Below are 24,557 nucleotides of genomic sequence, written 5' to 3' on the forward strand. Positions count from 1 at the left end.
AATGAACTATGCATACAAATAGTGAAAAAGTCTGAGCGTGGACAGAAAGCACACAGACAACGATACAACCACAGCTCAAACGAGCTCGTTTCAATTTCGACTGGACGAGAGAATATGCACTGAGTGAGTGGAAAATAAAGGAGGAGGTAAAAGTGGAAAGGCTCAAAAAGGAGATCTCAAACAGGCTGTAATAAGACCTGTAGAGTTCCTCTACCAGCTTGCCAGTATATCTACGCGATTTTATATGCATAGACGTGTACAGAGAAACATGGTAAGCAAGAAGTGCTATAGGTGTGATTGAATACGTTGGTGTACAGTTGTTTAGTGGTCTTCCTTCGTTGGTTACTGGTCTGTATATCATAGAAGACGAAGTACATTCACAAAATACTCGCAAATAGAATTGGGCGTTACTTTTTATGGAAATTGCACCATTTCATCGCCCGAATATTTAGTGTGTGTCGCTCAATAAAAGTGAAAAAGCAAAAAACACAAAGATGTTCTCTTGTACTATATCGGGAGAAGTCAACACTCCCGCAGGTCAACTCCGTCCACGAATCTATGAAGACGTCTCTTATTGGCTTAGACGGTCCCATGACGCCTCCCAGTTGGAACGTACAGCGCCAGCATACTTCACCAGCTCCCGTGGCCAAGTGGGCTGTGATGATGGCATTCCACGTCGAGACTGGGAGGGGACCCGGGTTCGAATCCGGGTGCCGGCTGTGCTGTCTGGGTGTTTTCCCTGCGAATTCGGCCCAGGACGCACGACCCCTCTCCCCGAGATGTCGTGACGTGTCCAGCCGTCGTCGTGGCCGATGACAGCCACCACCACCACCGCATGCTTCAGTGCTTGTATACACGGACCAAGTTGCGAAAACACTTATAACACATTTGCGTATTTGAAAAGCAAACCGGTAAAATATTTGCGTTAACAAAACACTTCAATCAGCTTCCCAATCTGCCTAGCGTCTATGCCATCCTCTCGTATGCCCCACTTTCAATGTGTGGACTACATTCTCGGTCGGCGGAGGTACACCTCCGTGGCCGTAGGTTTTATCTTGTCTCCAAGTACACATTCACAAAGCTCTAATCAAATGCTCTTATGCGAGTCTTCTTAACAGTCTCAATAAAGGATCATGAATCTCTCGTATACCAGGATTCAGTAACCCACAGGTTCTACGCGTGGACGCTCTGCTGGTTGGTGCCGTAATGCGATTAGTCTCGGAATACCCTCGTGCGACGTGTAGGCTATATTCCACGCTCCACTAACAAGGGGGCAGTAGCGCATCAGTTCAAGCACGGATTTCATCAAGATCCTCAGCAATGCGGAAACAGACTTTTTTTTTTTCGCTCTCTGTTTTCTATCTTCCTTTTCACAAAGGAGCTGTCAGTATGATTTACGGAGCTGAACCAAATCTCCGTTGTCTTCCTTCGGGAATAATGCTCCACGCGTGCATGCATAAGAGATGCTCGTATTATTTTTGTCAGCAAATTTGCCAAAAAAGGAAACTAACTTGGATGTTGCTGTAACTCGGCACAGTACTCCGAAACATTTGACGAGTTTTCAATCTAGTATGACGATTCCGTCTCTATTACGATCGTTACAAAGCCAAACACCCCTAGTCGGCTATCTAGGCCCGCAAGAGTGCGCCGGGGACTAGCTTGCGTGGCGTAGTGTGGTAGTTAGGACGATCGCCTTCAACGCCGGGGGTTCTAGGGTTACTGCCAGGCACACTGAACAGAAGTGAGTGATATATACCAACCCTGTTCCCCTTGCAGTCTTTGGTTCCACGTTTACACAACGGAACGCAGCAGTGCGTGGGCATTCTTGTGTCAAAAAATAAATAAAATAACTAAAAAAAGGTACGATCCCGCAGTGTATGTGCACATACAGGACGATACAGCAGCAGCCTAACGTGCGCGTTTCTTGACTCTACCAAAATGGCCACCCTAGTTACAACCGTTACCATGAGATGGCGCGTCGCATTTTGCATATCGCCTATTGTACGCATACTAAGTACGCCGCTCATAGCCACAGTTGCTTCGCGGCGCTAACACGGACTAAAAAAAAAGCACATCCGGGGAAGTGGACTTAGACTGGATTAGATTTCAAGCGTCTAAAGGATACCACGAGCAACCCAATCTCATCATCGAGCCAGCTATTCCATTCCCATACTACTGGCCTTACAACCAAGGGACCGACGAGTAAAAGGTATGCCCAGTAATTAGGGGTGCATGCGCGTGCTAGTTTTTGTATATAGGTGCACAGGGCAGCTAATAGAGTCATCCAAATGTCTTTATAAAAGTCTGCACAACGTTTTCGCGCAAAGCATAAAAATAGAACGACTAGGACAAGTACTGTAGACTAGCTAATGTAGACTATATAAATATTCAATTTCTATGCACGAAATAGTTTTCAGTACACTGCAGAAGTGCACAGAGACATGTCGACGTGCTGCTGGCCAGTCACCGAGTCATAATCGAGTCGGTAATAATCATATTTGAATTGTTTTTGTACTGTTGTGTATGCCAGTGCGTATGTTATAACTAAATAAACAACATTAGAATAGAAGAAGAAAGAAAAAACGGAAACGGATGTCACAACGGGGCGACCAGCTGTTCAGGGACGCTTGATAATAACATACATACACAGCAGGACAATAACAACAGGACAATAACACACACACACACACGCGCGCGCGCACACACACACGCACGCACGCGCACACACACACACACACACTGACAAACGCATTGCTGCACGATATTTGCACGGTGAATCGAGTCGAATATACGCAAAAAACAAATATAATATGATGATGAAAAAAATTCTTGAGACTTCGTGTTTGTGTCTGTCCCTTCGTGTTCCCTAGTCTCGGGGTTTTTTACATTATGAAATATAATATATTCCCACTCGAAATTTAAACTACTCGCAAGTAACCGAATGCATAACCGCGGTGCAAATAACCGCAATGGGTTTTTACAATAAAAAAAAAAAAAAACATGTTAACCGTTACTAATAAGCCTTCAGCTCCCAATGTACAAATGATCCAGGCTGGGAAGCTACGACACAGTAGGTGAAAAAACAGGGCCAACAACTAGTTTCAATATGGACATGTGTCGCTTTCGCGCTGGCATGTTATGAAGAAGCAATATCTCCACTTTCGGAAGGGAGCGGAAGTAGAGCCGAAGAGCCTTTCCTTGTCCAGCAGCATCGAAGCGAAACGCACACAGGCCGCGTTGAACCTGAACGCTATGCACAACACGGACGGCGCACCAAATATGTGGGTCGTGTCTGATTGGGTTGAGTTGCATCGACCGCGTGTGGGTGTCGCCACGGTCACTAGCTCCCTCACCGTTGAAACTGGGAGGCTATCCTGGGGTTGGGGCTGGTTGGGGCTGTGCTGCAGAACGCGCACCAGAGCTTCTTGGGTCCCTCGATGACGCGGTCCGCCCCCGGGTGGGCCGTGTCCTTGCACGCGCGACCAATAACATCCTTTGCGGTGCAGTTCCCGGGAAGATTTTGTCCTAAAAGCTTAGAGTACGTTTTCTCGATTTTTTTTCTTAAAAGCTTCTTGCCTACGAAGCTGTCACCAGGGTTCCCGGATTCTTGTGTCACTGGGCGAGCGGCGTCCATCGAGTTACGCAATGACTAGATGGGTGTCCAACAGCCCACGTGATTCGTGACGGTATTCTACAGAGACTGAGCTGGGCTCGATGCAGTGATTTATCCAGACCCCCCTACCCCCCCGCAAACGTTCAGTGACACCCTCCTAACATTTCACCAGTGTACCCAGGTACACAGGTTGCGATTTCAGCTTTAGACACATGTCGGTAATGATCTGTTAAGCTGTAATGACGTAACTATAATAATGACCCCCCCACCAATTTTTTCCAACACCCCTCCATGGTCGGGATTCTGGATAAACCACTGGCTCGATGTGCTTGTGAGAAACACAGTTTACTCTCCGAGGCCAGTGTTGTTCCAGAATTCGGGAAAGTTTAAAGGTTATATGAACTACGTGTTCCGTGGCGGTTACTTGTTCAAGAACGAAGATAGTACTTCATACTAATAAAAGCCTAATCACAAGTACACCAAAAACCTGGTGCACGTTTGGTGCAGCTATAAAAGCTCGTGCTTTTATTCCTCCATGGGTTTCACTGGTTCATGGTTTCCACTGTAGCCTTTATGATGTAGCCTGAGTCATCCTCGTAGTCCTCGCAACATAGTGTCGCGTCTCCTCCTTATGACTTGTAATGTGATGTCACCCGGTCACCAACATGACCAATGACTGCGTGCACTATTTAGTAGCAATTTTTACGCATAAGTGACGTAAATATTATTTGATTTGCAACGATACATCATGCGAAGTACATTTGGTGTTAGAACATGTGGTGCTTGTGGGGGGAGGTGATGTGGGGGGAAGTGCGGTCAGCCTGCTCTGAAGTGGCGGCTCGGTGCACCCAGGGGAGGGAGAAGAGGAGAGGGTGAAAGAGGGAGGGGAGAGATGATGGTGGCACAGGAGAGGGAGAGGTGTGCTAACCCTCTTGCTCCCGTTGTTCGTGGTTGAGCTTCATAGCTTGCGTTTCAGAGAACGTGTATATACGTACTTAGCCCTGAATGCTGCGATTATTGTGGTTTTTACTGAAAAAGTGTGAGTAAATTCACTACTACTTTGAGACACCGCAACGAACGAAGTGATGTGTTCGTTTAAGGTAGCCACCTATATCTCACTTTCCGAATGAAGTACGACACGGGATACGGTAGAGTGTTTTGAATTTTTGTTATTTTTTTATTTCCTCAAATTGGAAGTTAGGACGTTGAGACAAAAGGGATGGAAAGGGACATGAGGACAAATGACATACAGTATAGCGTAATTGATGCCTTAGAAAAGTTAAACGAACTAATAATTACCACGGTCAGGTAAAGATATTGTAGAAAATATTACTAACACCTGTGATAGCATGAAGATAATGTTAGCTGGTCGAAATGGAATTGTCACATCAAGAGCACACTCGCTTCAACATAGAATACAGTACTTCTATGCAGACCCAGGAAAATGTTACCAACAAACAGTTAACGACGACGACGACGTTCAAGTATGAAAATGGAAGAAAAAAAAGTGTCTGAAATATACTTTGAGATATTTAGTGCTCAACTCTAATTACTTTCGTTTTCAATCATTTGTACCTTATCCTAATTACATTCTGCACTGAGTATTTGGTACCGTGTTTTCAATACTTTTTTGTAGTATGTTATGCATACCTGCCGCCGGACAGATGAAAATATTGCTCGCTGACGACGGTTTAGGTACGGAGAACTTGACTTCACATACTTACGACGATACCTCGTATGGTGCTCTTCGAGGCAAAACTCTAATCTGGGACCTGTACTCAACACAATTCAGTATCTCATTCATTTGTGATTAACTTTTTAATGCAGGTTTCCCCACAGGATAACCATTGCTACGTGCAACTATGATCCCACTTTCAAGCGTCTTACTTACCTGATATCCCGCCAACTGACCAATGTTCGAAGAACCCTGAAAAATACCGACGCAATTTTAAACGAAAGGCCTCCATGAAGAAAGGTCCGATTTCTAAACCAACACCTAAGACCGATATTCAAAAATTAGCATATATAATCACTGTGCCATATCTCCCCGATTGTACTACTGCCCCGGAGTAGCCATTGTCCTCCCCCTCCCCCGACACTGTTTATAATAAGATGTGGCTTATCGCAGTGTGCCAAAGATGAGTGCGTGCGCGTGCGGTGGAGCAAGGCATGTGCTCGACGCGCCCAGCGGCCATTTCTGGATGCGCGCTTACCATTGAAAAATGCTCTAAGATAGAAAAACACGTACTCTAGAAACAGGGCAAAATCGAATGATTGTGTCTTGTTCCAACATAAGCAGAAAACGTATCCTGCTCGAGTTTTGAAGCATATTTTTAGGAAGTATTTTGTGCAAATCAGATCAATTAATAACTGTAATCAATCCACCACACCAGTGTTTCTCAAACTTTTCCAGTAAGTGAGCGCTTTGAGTAGTACCAAACGTACCATGAGCCCCCACCTTTATAAGCCTTCCGAAAATTTACTTTTTTCAATGATGCAGATACATTTACATTGTAACTCATTTGAAAGACATTAACCACAGAGAGAGCTACCAAAAATCCTTATTAATGTTTTTTAACAAGGATTGATTTTGTCATGTATTTTAATGAGAAGGATGTACTTGCTTTCTTGATACAAGCAAATCAATACGTTGGTCTGTGTGGCTCAAGGCATATCGCATGTCTGTTTGGACACTCCATGACCCCCAGAAAAAGGCTCATGACCCATTTTGGGGTCGTGACCCCCAGTTTGAGAAACACTGCACTACACTGAAGCTGTCATCTGCCTACATGGACCGTTGCGCTCTCTCTTTCTCTCTTGTTGTATCTTACCATTCATTTCAGGTTTTGGCGGCTGTGATTTCCAAATATCTGTATGGCATCAATCGTCAGTTATATTGAAGCGGTGCTTAAGTTAAACAGCGAATGGAGTGTCTGGGGATATTGTACTACTGCCCGATGAACAAGGATCGCCATGAAAACGTTTAACTGCGCAGAACAAAATTGGATTACGCAGCCAACAATTCTAGGTTCAACACTCACCAAAAACGTCATTGGACACATTTTGAGTGAATTCGTAATCCCACTTCGCGCCGCATCCCTGTAAATACATTCTGCCGAGCTTAGCGATGATGGTGATGCGATAAAGAAAGAAAAAAAAGGGGGAGGATGTGAGTGGCGACGACGACGTCGAACTGGCTACCCCAGGACGCTTACACACAGAAAATACAAACAGATGAAGAGTTAAAGTGATGGAGTTCAACATGCAGTTCAAAAGTTTCAATTCAACCAAGTGAGTGTAAAACGTCGAAATCGCTGGGAGCACACACAGCACATTCTGTAAATCATACAATGTCCATAAGCCCGGTTGTACGTAGAAAATACCGAGCTTAGTACTGCGTGTAGTGCCAAGACGTATACCCCCTTTTTTTTCTTTTTTTTTTTTGTCATGGTTCTAACGCGACTGAATTAGGTGAGCTAAATAGCTCATATAGTCATAACATTAAGTACCTAACTTAAGTACCTTGGAGTTGTTATTACGTCAAATCTTAACTGGTCCATTCATATTGAAGCGATGGATGGGATTGGATTGGAAAAGGAAGAAAAATATGGAGAGGTTAGTCCCGACCCAGTCAGAACTGGCTACTCCAAAACGCGTTTGTGGGTGAAAAAGACGATGGTTTCTAAGGCATTTCGCAAGCTTTGGTATTTGCTTAGAACGATGAGACATTGTACTCCTCAGACGAAGCTAACTGCTTACATGATGTCCTCTACTAGAGTACGCGAATATCTTGTGGGATCCCCGCAAACTTACAGATATAAACCTGTTATAAAGAATGTGCAGAAAAAAATCCTTAAGATTTATCTATAATTTGTATGCCAAAGCAGCGCTGTCAGTAACAGCGCTGTACGAAGCCTCTGGAATTTCCCCATTGGCTTTGTTGTGTTAAATTTCGACGATTATTTTGCATATAACTCCAGTCGCTTGACAAGACGGAAACACGGCAAGCTCATCTGTGAGCTTCGTTCCAGGAAGAATTGTATTTCTCGTTTTTCCCTCGCACGGTGCGCCAATTGAATGATTTGCCAGCAGATGTTACAGAAATTTCTTGTGCATCCTCATTTTGATTGGCTATCGAACGTTATCTTAGTATTCCTGTTAAGTGAATTTAGGTGTACTGTTTTCGTTCTGCCCTGAATAGTGCTCCTGTTGACTGAACTTATGTGTCGTGTTAGCATTCTGCTATTGGCGCATTGTTAAGTTTTTTTTTTTTTCGCATGCAGAGTTGTCGTTGACTAGTACTTATTTTGTTGTTAGCTGACAGTCACCCTTGTGCATATCGTATTTTTACCTGCCTTGGCTGTCAACTGACTGCCGGCAGTATTCAGAAATAACTACATAAATGTGATCCTCTTTTCACTTCCACAGTGGTCATCTCTCATAAGCGTCGCTTCTAGAGTAAATACATTTTTTACTTATTTTACATGCAGCTGCACGAAGACAGAAGGCGAACTAAACAACAACACCAGCAATAAATGATGGAAAAGTGATGATGAAATGGTACCCTACACCACTTGAAAGAGGTTAAAGAAGGTATGTACTGCAAAATGGATTCTTTCACGATATGAAAGTAAAGTAAAGTAAAGTAAAGTGCACAATAGAGGTATACACAATCTAATAAAGTCTAGCACTGGTGACAGGTTCTCAATAAATAATGAAATTGAAGGACAGATTTTTGACAGATGCCTCTGTTCTTCGCGATACCGTGTGTTACCATCTCTCGAGTGACAGCGTTGCTGAGAACCGAGTGCAACGTTTCTGGCGTCCCAGACGGAATTAAAAACTGAAATCGATATATTATCTGGTTCAGGCTTTGCTAAACCGTCTTTATGGCAACCTTCTCATATCAGAACAAGTTTACAGCGGTATCAGGTGACTAACTATTTAGATAACCAAAGGCGGGTGTGTTTAGACGAAGCCTTGGAGCATCGAAGCAATTGAGAAGGTAAGTCAATTTCACCGATAAGCAGTCACTACCACCTCAAACTCTTCTCCAAACAGTCTTTCCAGAAATGAACGGTGTCAACCGTAAAAAAAAAGAAAAAGAAAGAAAGAGTGGGTGTCCTAAAGGACACGTCAGTTCAGCTGTGCTTTCGTGTCATACAGAGCGACACACCTAGCATACATTTCTAATGATTATGTCCCCTTGGGATTACAAAACTACCTCGGGCATTTTTGGAGATTCCCGAACACCACTCCTATACCGCCATTTTTTTTTAAATTTCCTGTTAGCGCCGCGAAACAACTGTGGCTATGATCAGCATACAGACGTATAGACAGATGGAAAGGGGAAAGCAGGAAGGAGTGGTAGACAAGGGGACCACCAAAATAAAGTTACCGTTGGCGAACTCAGAGATTCGATTCCTGGAGTCATCACACGTCTTTTCCCTGATTTGTTTGAATTCGTTAAGAAAATTGTTCTAGTTTGCAAAACTAGCACACGAATTACACAAGTACCGATATCTATTCTCCAAGTTTCACATGGGGGGATGGACAAACACATAAAAGGTAACGAAAGGAAAGTTAGGTAGCAAGCGAGCTGGTGGTGACGATCCTTGACTTGAAAACCCGAGGAGAGGTAGGGACCGAAAACAGACACACACAAACACGGTCTCTCTTTTTGAGACCGTGTTTGTGTGTGTCTGTTTTCGTCCCTACCTCGTCTCGGGTTTTCAAAACATAAAAGGTGTCTATTTATCCCACGGCGATATGGTATTAGTTATTCTGGAGCTAATGAGGTATGTACACCTGCCGTGCAACATACGACTGTAAGTCCGGAACAATGTGAGCTTTCGAATACAATTTTTTCTAGACGCCTGATTAATAAATGAAAGAACTGAACAATGGCGTGATTCCTGTCCGGGAACTATACTCAGGATGTTCATAGTAAAGTAATGCTTCCCTCCCCTTTTTGGTCGCAAATGCACCGGTTTGTGTATTACTGCCGGTGTATTAGTTAAGCGAGCTGTGACATAATGTGGCTGTGTGTGTGTGTGTGTAATTGTGACTTAATGTCACAATTCTAGCCTTGATAGAGGTGCCAATTAAAATTAGAACAGTGCACTGAAAAGTGTACTACCTCATGAAGTCTGTCATGCTCTGCATCCCGCATGACCTGCTATTCCTGTAGGAAGACTTCGTTTATGACATGTTCGCTGAACGTATAAGGCGATTGTCGGTAGCAGGTAAACTCCTCGACGACGACGAGCGCATGGTAAGCCCTCGATCCCACGCACTTTCCATCTGCCCTCTCTCCACCTGCCAGCAGCCTGGGGTCTCATTTCATGAAGCTGACAGAGAATTGAAAGAAAACCACTGAAGCAGTGCAGTGACTGATATATTACAACTAAAGTAGACGCTGAGCGCTCAGCTTATTATAATGAGTAGTAGTAGTAGCTAAGGAGTAGCACGATCCACAGACTATGGATAAACGATAAAAATTGAAGCTAAACAGGATTGAAAAGGTTTAAGGGAAAAAGTGAACTGGGTAACATTAGCAACACACAAGCTGCCTATATAGTCCACCATGCCGAATAGGGTTTAGAAAAAGAATCCCTAAGCTATGCCTGACAGGACAGCAAATTCACAATCCGTATGCGATTCTTATCCACCGATCAATCGCAGAAGCCGATTTGTCTCACGATGCGCCCTTAAGTTATTGCTTAACACCAGCAGTTTCTTAGACATACTATCATCATGAACAATCTTGGACGTCCCGTGTGCTTTAGCATGCTGCTACCCTGTTGTCTCCAGACGAAATTGATCCCTTACTGTCGACAGCATAAGATTTCAATGTCTCAGCCAGTAAAGCTCTGAAATATAAGGGTGCATCTAAGCCACGGCGACGTCTACGGCCTGCAACGGATTGTCATAGCAGCCAAGTCTCTGTCTGAGCAAAAGGACAAGCCCATGTAGCGACAGCAGCTTTAATATCTTCTGAATCCATTGAGCTTGACGAGACCTTGCCCCGAGTGATCGAGAACATTGGCTGTTATGAATGATTTGAAAGTTTCACTAGTTCCACAATGAGTAAGTAACGGCGTCGCCACACTTGACCGTAACTATAGTAACGCGCGAGAGCGTGGCTCACACAGAGCCGTAGAGATGACAGCGGCGCCAAGCGTTGAAGCTGGAGCTGGGTTCGAGACATTGGATCCCTGGGATCCATGCTGGGATCCCTGCGCCCAATGTCTCGCACCAAGCGTCATCGCTTGGCGGCGCTGACATCTCTGCGTGCCACGCGCGTTACGATTAGGTGTGATGACGCCTTTACCATCTGCACATTTGGCTCGAACGTTCAAACTCGTACTCCGGAAAGCTCGATGAAACACGGAGAGTTCATATTTTTCAGGACCATAGTGGTCTTAGTTTCTTGTATGTATGATTCGATTTATCTGGAAAACCAAATTTGAGGGCGAGCTATATAGTAAGACGGTTTGAGTCATTCGAGTCAACATTGAAGGGAGTCACCTGAGTAGGGGCCCAAGTCGTCCACAGGGGAAAAATTGGCACGTGACACGATGCCGGTCCAGCTGTACATTTGTTTTTACTCACGCTCAAAACAAAGGCATGATTAAGAACTCCCATAACTGATGCATGAAACAGAGTCTAATGTGGCCATCGTATCCGCGATATGGACATAATGAGTATTCAGTTGGTATAAAACATTGGTATTGTGTTCCTATAGGATATGAACTCCCACATGAATGCGTGTGGAATTTCGCACATGCTCTATGGATAGGGTGATGTCCGAAAGATGTGCCAAATGTGTATATACAGGTGAGGGTTATGGACCCGTTGGTGTTCACCAACGGAGGACGCCAGGAGCATACTTGTCAATCAATGACTGGTAGTAAGGCATCAGAGCCTCAATGTCGGGAAGCTCTTCCGATTTTGAGTAGAGGTCAAATTTACTGAAAGACAAAAAACTAGGCTCATAAGATTGCCCGTGTAAGGAACAGTTTCTAATGTGCGTCTTAACAAGTACAAAACACTCCAAATACGGTGAACGTGGTCCGTCCACGTCATACAAGATGACTTCTAGAGGGGTTTATACGCCCATTCATATTGCCCGGTTACTGCACACTTGTACAACTAGATGCGCAAGGTAAAGATTCCGATTAAAGATTCCGATTAACGATTCCAAGATTTAGAAGTCTTAAAGGGACTACGAACGGATTGGATGGGCACAGAAGCGGAAACACAAGCGGCGGCAATTCTTTCCCTGACCCAACCCACCTGACGGGATAACATCGATGTTTTCATGAAACAGCGGCGCATCAGCCTCCCCGTGCACGGCGTCGCGGAACACTCATCGTACGCACAACACGAACTGTGCCTATACTTGATGCCTCTCCATTCGCTAGGTCAACATTCGAGAGAGCCTCTCCATAGTCCCTTCAAGTTCCTGGAACAGTGATTTCGGCACGGAAATGATGGAGCGAGCTGTTAATTCCTGTTCGATATCCATATTGTGCATATTTTTCGTTTTCCATTAATCGATCCTGCTGGACAAGTGAGCACCAACACGAGCTTCACATATGCCATATGCTCTGTATCCATCGAAAGACGACCATGTGGTCTAATATTGGTGCAGCTTGTAACAGGACGTGAGAAAGGCTTACTTGAATTCGCGGATCCAAGGCAGTATCTCCATGTCCTTGTTGTTGCAGAGGTGCATGTAGTCTCCCCCAGTATGCCATGGATAGAAGGAGTGAAAGCGTATCATGTACAGGGACTCGTCGGGAAGTGTGGTGCCATGGTTCTTCAGTACTTGGTACATGTATTCGTCGTGTCCCCAAGACATTAACACCTGAAACAAAAACCATGCGATGGTATTTGTTACAATCAGACAATGTGTCAAGCTGAAGATGTTTCAAGCGGAAATGCTTTTTTTTTTTCAGCGTCATTTGAAGGCTATTCGGCAGACATAAGCCATTCGAGCAATCTAACTGCATTACCTGATCCAGCCCACAGTTTTCCGTATATATGCCGAGCCTGGAGTTGTAGAGAGGGTTGTGAAGGTCTGGGTTGTCCCTGAAGCTCGTCTCGTAGTAGACGATGGAGGGCTGGTAGGCGCAGCCGACAGGGAAGGTGTCTCCCACTACGGCCCACTGTGGTTCTCCATACAAAGCCATCACCTTACCGAGGTCGTGGATGAGACCGGTCAAGTGGAACCAGTCGAGAGTTGGATGGGCCTGTCGAATGCGCTCTGCAGTTTGGAAAGCGTGCACGATGTTCGGAATGTCAACATCGGGGTCACTCTCGTCTACCAAGGCATTCAGCTTCTCTAGGGCTTCCATAATAGTCATCTTGGCTCTGTCATATCTGGTCCACTGGAGCATCTGGAGATGAGAATGCGAGAACCTCGCGTTATCAGCCGTCAGAAGTTCAAAGTATCAAAGGCCGACGTCACGGATCGTGAGGAGTCTTATCGTAACATGTGTTGAGATTTTCCCGCCTTGGCTTCCTAGTTTCTGATGTCGGGTCTCTCTTGTCTTGCATAAGAGTATGCTTTCAAGATAGCGAAGCCTCCAGTCATTGCACTCGTCTTGTACGTACAGTGTATCACGTACATTTCTCTTATCTTTCAGTAGTGTGTCGCTAAGTGTAAGAACAGTGACCGCTAGCATGAACTTTTATGAAATTCTTCAGTGCCATCCTCAATAGTTTTCGCAGTGCTCTACGCACAGTCCAGTACTGTGGCGCGTGCCCGAAGTACTGCAGAAGCTCTTGAGAACACCAATGACGAATCACCTCAACGTCGTGCAAGCGGGCACTGGCTCCTGTTTTACGAAGGCAACATGACAGAATAGAGTCACTCAATAGGGACTCTATGACAGAAGAGACACAGCTAGGGACTTGTGTACGATTTTGATTTTCATTTGAAGCTGTACTAGAATTTCGTAAGGGGGAATCAAGTAGTTCGGAAGTGCACTGAGATCAGTTTAATATTGATTCGTCTTTATTGTACTTTAAATTACATGTTTTCTTGAAAACTATGACTAATTTTTTTTTCTTTCAACAATAATGACGAGAGAACATTATAAATACCTTCTTGTTTACGAAGTCGACTGTCTGATGCGTGTGCATTTTTCTGTAAGTCTCAGCAACTCTCTTCTGAATTGGATCTTCCTGCAAAGATAAATTACACGGTCGTTTCGGATGCTGTTTGGTTGGTTGGAGGGAGAAAAATATGGAGAGGTTGCACACGCGCTGCATTGTACCGGCCGTTCCAGCACGGCTGAGTGTTCCGTTACTAGGTTTCTAGAAAGACGTGCGTGTTCCACGAGTGTCCTGAGGAATGACGTCACAGAGTGGGACGCAGCTTGCCGATAGGCGACTGGCTGGGACGCTGTACTGAACATTATATGCGACAGAGAAGTTCTGAACGTGACTCTGAGACAAGTCTATGCGGTTTCCCTGTTTCGATGGGGTCAATGGCGTAAATAGTAGCGCGCACGAGCACCTCATATTACTGTATCATGTCATATCAAAGAAGACAGACTTCCTTCGTACGCCATTATCCGTGTATTCACACGAGCGACATCCCCAAGGAATATTCTAGTGAAAGAATAAGAAAAAAAGTGCTTAGGGGGCGGAAGTTCAGCCGCGTCTTACGTTGAGCATTCGCACTCTGCCGGCATATCGGGAAGGGCGCACTACGCACATAGCAGACGACACCATCGACACTGTCGTCTGCTACGAAATATATTCTGCTTCCGCTGACGTATTCTCGGGAATGTCGCTCGTGTGAATACACAGTATGACTAATGGATTTCAATGGAGCCAGTCCTTGTGACTGGTCTTCCGCCTCGATGCCAATACACACTAATGGATTTCAATGATCATCTCCCTCACTCAATGTCATCAACACTTTTTCACCATTTATTGTTATTGTCCCTACGGACGGTGTGCTACCGACATGTCTGCGTATAGTCTACGTTACTCGCATACCTTGTTTGTCGTGTAAGTGCGAAAGTTCTCCATTTTCTTCCGCTCGGGCCTGTAGAGTTCCGACGGGTCCAGTACCATGACAGTAGACATCTTTGATAGTCTTTCTTCGGTGTCTGAAGTACCTAACGCAATCAGTTTCTATCAAGCTACATTCGAAATCGTGTTCCCCGTGTACTCGGGACACACAAGTGGCATTGTGCCGCCCCGATGGTCATTAGCAAAATAAAGTTGTTCTTGTGCTACACGGAGTACTACGCTCAGAGGAATACCGTAATACAGCGAGGACAGGTGTACCCTCCACTCATATATCCGATGGCCCTTAAGTAACAATCGAGCTCTTCAAATATTAAATTGGTGGATATGTTTTGTTTCTACGCTTTGGGAACGATTCAACAAAAGCTCTGTCTACAAATTTTTGTGCAGCCAATGTCGACAACTCACGAGTACTTTGTCGCAATGTGAACAGCTGTATTAGGGATTTGTAGATAGCGAATGTAAAGCTCCTTACCAAGAAGCTCGTCTGCAGCGTTCCCTCTGAGCCCTCGTGAAGAACGATGCCGCTCACGATACATTCCTCGGAATATAAACACCGCAGCAAGAGGGGGGGCGCAACAGTGGCACGTGACGCGACTCGTTATCGCGGCTCAACTTGATTGGTTCGGTTAATCGCTGTGACACCGTTTCTGCGAATCATATTCGCGTCTTGGCCAGACGTCAGGACCTGGAGCATTCGCCCCACGAAGTGGATTCTCGCCCAGCAACTCCTCCTTTCCCGTTATGAGCGATAGGGCCCAGTGTGTGCCGTCTGCATTAGTCGGATCGGCTTCCGTTTTTTCGAACCTTGTTGCTGCCTATAGAGTTCGGTGTTCGCAGATAAGAGATTATGACAAGACGCGCGAAGATGCGAGACTCACAATCGTGCTGCACTTGTTTACCTGTTTTGTGATTATGACACGCAGGAAATGCGACGAGGGCCTCTCGATGCCGCGACTCCTCTTTCTGACAATTTCTCAGCACACTACTTTCGTAATGAATGACACTGATTGCAAAAAAAGTTTAATCCACTGAGAAATTTTGGTTTTTCGAAACTTATTTCAAACTTACTTTTACGGAATGACCTATAGACACACTAAACAGCGAATTATATTTTGAAAATGCTTCGTGCAGAAACAATTATATAGTGACAAGTGAACGACGGGCTTGTGTACCGAAATGCATAAGTGTTTCTTCATCGTGAAAGCGTTTTCTTGGGTCATTCTCTCACTTTTACCCTTTTTCATTTGACCCTTTGTTTAACAAACTTGATCAAAAAACAGAGTACATATATCAGTGAAACGGAAGAAATGGAAGCCAAAGCTCCCAAAAAATTCGCAGACTTCTCATTTTCATTTCATTTCCTTTTATTGAATAGCCCAAAAACAGCACATGACCTCGAATAAACATGCAGCAGAATAAGTTATTATTTATCATAGTTTTGTAACACAAAGAAGCTGCTCCTTATCATCTCCCCTCACAAGGTCGATCATAGCATAGGTGATGGAATCGAATACATAAGACCCAGTCCCAGAGTCCCAGACATAACATCACCCTCAGTACAGTACGAGGCGTTGTTAAACAAACGAAATATCTGTAGTCGTGCAAGGATAACGTTCCGGCCCGTTGTGCAATGCACGTTGATAAGCGCGAGAAGATACGTGGTGACTCCATGGGAGGACCGCAAGGAAAATCCAAGCAAAGTTGGTCCATAGAATTCGCAGAATCACGTGTCGTCGTTGTTGGCTCACGTCTGAGCTGCTGCGTCGTCGTTTCTCTCTTCCGTTCTTTCTTGCTTGCGAAACGACCGAGTTACTGGTAAACAAAGACCGGCAACGAATACACAGAGTGTTTCTCCAAGCACGGACCGTATACGGTGGGTCGGTTGCCTACCGTTAATGTGGAGAACTTGGCAGCCTTTTTGAATCCGATCTTGTACACAACGTCCAGATATACACTTTGGACCTCCAGCACTGCTCCCGTATTCAAACCAGTGGGTAACACCCGATTTGCTAGCGCGGCGCCTATAAGCTGTGTCCATTAGCCTTTCACCATCACCACCACCACCACCATTAGCCGCAGACCCTTCCAGGCACCTCTGTCAAGGACGCCGTCCTAATGCATGGCTCTATACTAGCGTTGTTAAACACCAATTACTTCTTGCTCGTTAACGTTCCTCCCTGGTGCAGCTGCACTGAAAGCAATGACACGAGGTCGACGCAATACTCAGAAATGCCGGATGGATCGATGAAAAAATATGGAGAGAGTGGAGACGGTTCCAAACAAATGTGGAACCGTCTATTTCATAGCACTGAAAGCTGGTCCTTCAGCGACTGCTTGAAGAAATGAAGAGAACAAGAAATTGAAAGGTGAAGAGGAAATAAGATAAGAAGGTACAGATATAATGAGGTAAAGATAGAGCGAAACTTACTTACTGTCGCCAGAGTGAAAACTATGAATCGCTTTTGCTGCTAAGCGTATAAAGTAACAAATGAGCAGGGACTACTTGTACGAAACAACACAAAAGTTGTCATCGAATATGCTGCGATGGTACACTCGATGCATTCCGGAGTTGGCTTGGATCAACAGGACTGGCTCTAGTAGCACATTAAACGAGATTGCACATCACTTCCTTAAAGTTCATCTCATAAGCCTCGATGCACCTTGACTCATGCCTTTCCTTTTTCTTTAATAAATCTTCATATCTCCCCCCTCATGCACCAGAGCCCTGGTTGTTTGTTTGTTTGGTTGGTTGGTATAAAAAAGAAAATTATGGAGATGTTGGCACAACTCTACATTTGGGCCGGCTAATGCTGCGGGACTTTCAATTGAAAGGCCAAGGTTCTTAAAATATCTTTGGGGGTGCCTGTTAATGTGTTGGTATATTCAACTTCCAGGATTAAAACCGCTATATGACAAAAAAAAATAAAGAAGAAAAGAAAAGGGATCTGTAAGAAAGATTCCGCAGTTGGTATATTTAAGAAAACAGAGCTCAACAATCTGTTTTGCCTCTCGAATAGTTTTTCATTCTTTCAACACAGTTTCAAAACAGTTTCTGGAAGGTCAATATTCTGTCCAAACAGCTCCCAGTTTACGAAATGGTACCTTCTCGTTCCAATCCAATGTATGTGTGTGTGTGTGTGTTTTGACCCACCTGACCCACCCATGTGACACGACACTTGCACATGGTTGCGCACAAAAGAGGTTGCGAAAAATAAAACGCATATAGCATTTCATCATCAGTCAATCATCATCATCATTCAGGCGCCAAAGTAAGTAACCGAAGAGCTGCAAACATTTGTGCAGATATACTCGAGACATATTTCGACCGTCCGTGCTTCATTTCGTGCGTCGTGTTCTACTGGCTGCCCTATAGAGTCACGAAATAAAGCTAATTTAATGACTCTATGCTCCATACTTCTAATATTGAAATCAAACCACGCCGAACACGCAAAAGGCGAGGTCTTGTCAACTCATTTCTGCTTCAAGACACACGTCCTTCTCCAAGGCATTGCTTCACAGAAAAATACAGACACGAGAACAAGAGTGTACGATTAACACATGGGCTATCAGTAAATCTACACAGAGATGATTTCGCTTCGGAGATTATGCTCGGTGCCACAGTCGTCTCAAACAACGTATCATCGTACACAAAACTAGAGATAGGCTGCCTGCTGCGGACCACGAAAGGAATGGCTGGTCAGTGCGAGACCCTTCGGTTCAACAAACACTTGAAACTTTACACTGAGCACAGATGTGGTTGTTCTAGATAGCCAAGCTGTGTAAATGTTTCTAGCAGAAATTTTGTCTCGTCACTATATAGGTGAGGGTGACACATAGTAACCGCCTTGGTAACTTGGGGAGTAATTTCAGCTTCTCGTCCCCTACACTCTAAAAACAGAGCTTCACCGCGTAGCACGCTCCTGTAGCCAACCATCATCCCGAGTGACAGCGTTCTTTCCTCTGATTTGCTGAAAACTGTGGGCGTACGCCATTTTCTGTGGCGTTATGCAGTTCACAATTGCCACAAAAGTGGCGTACGCCTCCCGTTTTCATCAAATCAAGGGAGAGAACGTTGTCATTCGGGACGATGGTTGGCTATAGGAGCGTGCTATGCGGTGAAGCTCTGTTTTTAGAGTGTAGGGGACGAGAAGCTGAAATCGTCAACTCTCCTCTCCCCCTCTTTTTTTTTTTTTTTTTGCTATAGTCATGGCGATGCCCGTTTGAGTGCGGCCAACAACGACAAGCTACTTCGACCCCTTCCCCCTCTTTCTTTCTATTTCTATTCTATCCTATTCCCCCCCTCTGTTTTTAGAGTGCAGATTGCCCAGTTACTCCCCAGTTTAGTCCTCTGGTCATGCAATTTACTCCCCAGCAGTGCAAGTACTCCCTAAACTTCCCATGAACTTCCGTGCAGATTCTAAGCAACATTAAATGCGGCAGTGGTAGAGAAAGAAGTTTAATGGCTCTGGTTAGGCAGGTAAATGTGACAAGTTGTGCGGTCAAGCCCTCCCTGTGGGGACAATTTCTGAGTTCTCCGAAAGGAGAATTCTTGACACCATTGAAGTCCAGATAACATCTTGGCGGACACGAAATCGATGGCACCGCGCGGAGCAACGTTTTCATATCGATAATGATAACCGCGACGACTGCAACTTCTTTGACCGGTTGAGACCGGTTCTGAAAAAGACACATGCGCTTCGGAAGGTGTGTCGTTTCCTATACGACCGATTCTGACTTGCTTTCCCGCGTGTAGTTGTTTTGAAAAAACGTGTGAATGCAAAGGTGATTTTCATGTGTGTTCTATTCTCCTCTATGAGCAAGGGCAAACGCAAGACAGCGTGGACGACCAAGAACAACCCAACGCGTAACACAAAAGCGCTAGACTGCCATTAAAATTACGTAATGAAAAGGATACACTTCACTTCATGGAAATTTTTTTAGGGAGTACATATAGGTATTAGCATACCGCTACCGTAAGACCGGCTAGAGTGTACTTTATATACTTTAAGTATATGTAATATGCTCAAAGTTGACTTCGTGCGGATTGCATAAGTATACTGTTAGCCTAGTATGCGAAGGTATTTGGTTCCCTGTGATTGATCTAAAAGATGTCGCAAACGTCGTGAAACAATCTTTCTTTTATGAGAAATTAATGTACTATAGCACATGCGCTGGATCATTTCATGAAAGAGGTGGAGAAAATTAGCGTGTCACGTCGGTGTACACGAATTCTTATTTTTCGATATCGTGCTCACTCGGACCTTCAGCTTGTCCCTTCGGTTGTTGATATTTTAAAGCATTGGCTCTATAAAAGGGCCCTCAAACCTTCCTTATACCCTCCTGCGACAACGGAGCTAGATACTGGCTTTGCCTGCTGCCTGGACATTTGCAATTTGGTTTCGCAATGCATCTTACGTCAATCTAACGACGCTGCCTAACTTGCGACAAGTGTCCTTGAGGCCTACCAAGCAGGAGGAGATAAACGTCATTCCTCGTTGATATCGGCGAGCGGGGGTTTGCCAGTGATCGCACAAGGACACGTCATGAGGATAGCCCAACCGGTACATAATGGCGAAAGAGCGATCCTGTAATACTGTTGTTATTTCACTCTGGCGTCGCATGCAAGGCTGCATCTCAGGACAACGCATGCTGTTGTCATAATAAGAGAAAATGTCGCTAAGTAGGTGCATTGACCAAACAGCGGCGGGTAACAACAGCAACAACAATAAATGATGACGATGAGATGGGGTAACACCTTGTAGTCTTGCAATGAAATGTCGAAATGAAAAGACTGAAATCAAATACGGCTAGAGCGGATCGTTCGTTTAATGAGACGTATGCCTTGGGAAGGTTAGTATTATCGCTGATGAGCGGTTATCTCGTCCATGCTGGACGGAAGGTGTGGGCATATCTTTTAGTACGGTGTCAAATGCGGTAAAAAATCAGCGTGGAATTAGACTATGTTAGGTTATAAACAGAAAATGTAACCTTGGTTGTATGTACATATTGCACTGGAATTCATGCATTCAAAAGACGCTGTAATCGGATTGGAATATCATTTGCGTTAAATGCGGGTTTGGACATTAATGTGCAGGGCTACCATAAACAGCAGTTGATCCGTCAAATAGATACTTTTCCGTAATCTCCATAAACACGCTCTTATCTGGTCGGGATCATCATGCTGTGCCAATTTGTTCTTTATGGACTTTCAACTGGACTAGTACATAGGGACTAGTACATACCCCTCTATGCTTAGAAGAGTCGATCCAACGCTCGCGTTGCGGATGCCACGAAACACCTCTCGTCAAGACGCTGCATTAATTCATCAGACGCGACTCAATGTGGCTTTTGCAGCTTAGTGAGCGTTATACCGCCTGAGACAAGTTGACTCTCCCAGATGCCGTCACAGCGGTGATCTGGAATATCTAGAGCACATCCTCCTCCGTTGCCCGCACATACCAACCTTCCCGAACCACACTTTCAGAGTCTCTTAATCAGCTGGACACTCGAGTCTCGCCCCCTGACACTGTCAAAATTGCTTTCTCCTTGGTCAAATCTAGCCCACCGACGCTCTGCCCCCAAAGCCCACAAAGACACCGGACACCGTATAGGACACCGTATATAGGAATCTGCTCACTGTACAGGAAATGGACACCGTATAGGAATTTGGTCCTCACTGTGAGGCGACTCATTTCACTACATTACCGTCAGCAATGGGGTAGAGTGTCGCCCCTGGCGATGAAACTTCCCATAATCACAAAATAAAGCTCATCCAATCACACTTCCATCACAATCAAATCAATCAAATCACACTTCCATAATCACAAAATAAAGCTTTTTTTCTTTCTTTTAATGAAGGTGGGACGCGAGCTCCCACGGACCCAACACTGCCTATAAGTTCACGATATTCACTGGTTTGAGAACAGGGCCCGCTTGCACGAGCGTCGAGGAAATTGCTCAGTGCTACCCTCAGTACTAGCTTTGCAAGTGGTCTACGAAAGAGCAGCGTTGAGGACAGTGTGCAAGGAGCACTACCGAAGCTACTGAGAACACCACTGAGGAATTTCCTCACCGTTCCTGCAAGCGGGCCCAGAAGTCAACCTGAAGCGTATAGGCGGTGAGGACGCGTGATTCGACATACATTCTGCATGTCAGCGAACGGTGCAGTAAGCAGTGCATGTTCGTTCCCTTCGCGGTGATGAGCTCGACGAATCATTCATTCATAACCACAATAAAATAACCACCAATTATTTTCAACTACTTTCAGCGCCAATATGCCTCCTATGGACAAACCTTTAATACGAGGGGTGTTCAAGTTAAACCGGGACTTTCTGTCTCCTGAGTGTACAAATGGCTCGCGCTACTTCTTTTTCGTCATTTTCACAGGCGACAGGCCACCGCGTTCACCACGTGGACAAGACACGTGCTGGACAAGATGACCGACAACGAGGTGAGCGCGCACATCGAACAGCGAATTGTCATGAAGTTTATCATGAATGAAGGCGTAAAGTCACCTGAAATTCACAGAAAACTTCAGGTTCAGTATGACCACGATCCCAAGCAGCACAATGTACCGAAAGTCGAGTGCAATAGGGGTGGATGGTATGTCTTATCAATGTTCTTTAGTTTCACGAGTCCGTTCAAGGCCTTCCACCTACCCGTCCACCCCTATTGCACTCGACTTTCAGTGCATTGTGCTGCTTGGGATACACTTCTCTGCAGCAAAGCGTTTGAGTGGTGCAAACGGTTCCAAGACGGCCGTACATCAGTGCTGGGCGATCCCGGCCGGGGCGGCTCAGAGCCCAGTGTCAGAGTTCCTGAGAACAACCAACTTGTGGAGCGCCTGATCCTCAAGGACCGACGGATAACATGTCTCGATATCAATAGTGCATGTAGTGAGATCAATAGTGCATATTACTGCCAGGTTCTCATGGATGTGCATAAAGCGCTGAAGCAAAAGCGGCCGGGCCTCATCACCAAAGGAGTCCTCCTCCTACAAGACAATGCACGCCCGCATACCGCGCATCTCACGACACGCACCTTACAGGAACTTGGCTGGGAGTTGCTGCCACATCCCCCTTACAGTCCAGACCTCGCCCCCAGCGATTTCCATCTCTTCGGGCCACTGAAGGCGTTCCTTGGGAGACGCCACTTCAGCTGCGACGACGAGGTCAAGAATGCGGTTCGATCATGGCTGCTACGCGCCGGGAAGGATTTCTACGCTGCTGGCATCCAAGCCCTCGTGAGACGCTGGGACAAGTGCATTAGTGCAGCTGGAGATTACGTTGGAAAGGAAAACTAATTTCTCGCCTGTAAGTTCATTTTACTTTTGCGAAAAATGAAAACTCCCGGCTTGACTTGAACGCCCCTCGTATATGTTGGAAAGAAAAAATTGGAGAGGTCGACCGGACCACCCTGCCTGATTCAGCGTGAAATCACCCTAGTGGGTTTTAGGACGCTTACATTTCTTTAATTTGTGTTACCGCTGTTACAGTACACCCATACCAGCGGCATAGCGGCGTCCCGCTCGTTGGTGGTATAGCCAAGGTCGTGCTGAAGACTGGGAGGTGGTGGGTTCGAATCCTACCACCGGCTGTGCTGTCTGAGGTTCTCCGTGGGTTTTCCGATGACTTTCCAGACGAATGTCGGCACAGTTCCCCCTGAAGTCGGCCCAGGACGCATACTAACCCCTCCCCCACCATTCCTTCCTGCTGTCATCTCTCCATCTGTCCGCCGCTCATAGCCACAGCTGCTTCGCGGCGCTAACACAGAATCAGAAAAAGAAAAAAGTAGACCCCTATTTGAACAGAGAGAGAGAGCAAAAAAAAGAAAGAAGAAAACTGTGCCGACCGCCAGCTACGACGAAGAGGGTTCTCTTGCAACAGCGTGCGTCCCGTTCAGCTATCAGTTGCCGGAGGCTACGCGGGACGTTCCGTCGCTGCCATTACTTAGGATATTGCACCGTTATGTATGAGGCCTAACTACAGAGACTCCCAATTTTCATTTTTTTTTTCGTTTTTCGGTGCAGAGTGTTCTCCAACGAATAAAGTGAGTTCCTGCGAAAGAACCATGAGTCTAGGTAACCTACAGAGCGAGCGCGAGGGCTCTGTTCCGCGCACCTTTGAGAAATCATTTTCCTCGTGAAAAGAGCGCATTGTAGAACGAGAGGACGTCGTGACGTATGCTACTCCCCTCACGTGACGAGTGACATACAGCGGCACAGCTCAAGCGTGTATAAACGCCGCGTGAGCTGCGAAGAAAAAAATAAAGAAACAAGCCACAGAGCCTCCAATACGTCACGCGAGAATCGTGTCGGCCGCGTGCGGCTGGTTTCTCCAACTGTTTTTGTTGTTGTTGTAAATTCTATTGCGCAGCTATAACGTACCGCAGAGCGAAAATATTTTGCATGGTGACTCCTGGTGGCCAGCTTGACAGATGAGGCAGGATTTCGAGCAACGTTACATGTCACCTCATTGCTCCTTTAATACATACCATCATTGACACCAGGAGTTCATTTTAAAGGTATTTTTCGCGTATTTTCGGTATTTTGTGATCTGTGTTACCGTGGTCACGAGCCTCCCGAAACACAGCAAAGATACACAGCTTTTACCGCTTTGGTACCTGTGACATAAAAATGCTTTCGGGTGTTAGCGCACTTGCTGGGCCCAACTGAATGATGCGAAAATGTAGAGTTCTTCGCCACTTTCGTACCCATGGCACCGGCAGCGGACTAGTGGAATTTAGAGGGCTCTGTACTCAGTTTCTGAAGCTGATGTTAGTGCTGGCATGAGCCCAATAAAGCATTGTGAAATCTACCATTATTCAATCTCACAGAAATCTGAAATCAACCAGTAAATTCCTTGCCGTGGTTCACAAAACAGCAGTTCACTTG

At 45.4% G+C, this 24,557-nt stretch overlaps 1 protein-coding gene across 4 annotated transcripts; it reads right to left on the reverse strand.

Moving 5' to 3' along the window:
- Positions 1-4,788: 4,788 nt before the first annotated feature.
- On the reverse strand, positions 4,789-15,243 carry LOC135400978 (inositol oxygenase-like). Of its 4 annotated transcripts, XR_010424689.1 has the most exons (7): positions 15,138-15,243; positions 14,630-14,751; positions 13,727-13,807; positions 12,634-13,017; positions 12,298-12,485; positions 9,753-9,963; positions 4,789-5,540 (listed from the first exon to the last, which is right to left on the reverse strand). XR_010424689.1 is itself a non-coding variant. In XM_064633039.1 (6 exons), the coding sequence occupies exons 1-6, from the start codon at positions 15,199-15,201 to the stop codon at positions 5,501-5,503; spliced, it is 879 nt and encodes a 292-aa protein (XP_064489109.1). In that variant the 5' UTR covers positions 15,202-15,243; the 3' UTR covers positions 4,789-5,500. The 4 variants fall into 4 exon arrangements, 3 of the variants coding, with proteins under 3 accessions (XP_064489109.1, XP_064489110.1, XP_064489108.1); XM_064633039.1 differs by lacking the exon at positions 9,753-9,963; XM_064633040.1 differs by lacking the exon at positions 4,789-5,540 and having other exon boundaries at positions 9,365-9,963.
- Between the last annotated feature and the right edge of the window lie 9,314 nt (positions 15,244-24,557).

Source organism: Ornithodoros turicata, chromosome 7 (genome assembly GCF_037126465.1).
Source record: "Ornithodoros turicata isolate Travis chromosome 7, ASM3712646v1, whole genome shotgun sequence".
In the NCBI taxonomy this organism is placed as follows: domain Eukaryota; kingdom Metazoa; phylum Arthropoda; class Arachnida; order Ixodida; family Argasidae; genus Ornithodoros; species Ornithodoros turicata.

Coding starts and splice junctions, on each gene's coding strand:
- LOC135400978 (XM_064633038.1), bottom strand. CDS start 15,201: ATGTATCGTGAGCGGCATCGTTCTTCACGAGGGCTCAGAGGGAACGCT. Junction 14,752..15,137: donor CGCTGCAGACGAGCTTCTTG/GTAAGGAGCTTT, acceptor TGATTGCGTTAG/GTACTTCAGACACCGAAGAA. Junction 13,808..14,629: donor GCACTTACACGACAAACAAG/GTATGCGAGTAA, acceptor TTATCTTTGCAG/GAAGATCCAATTCAGAAGAG.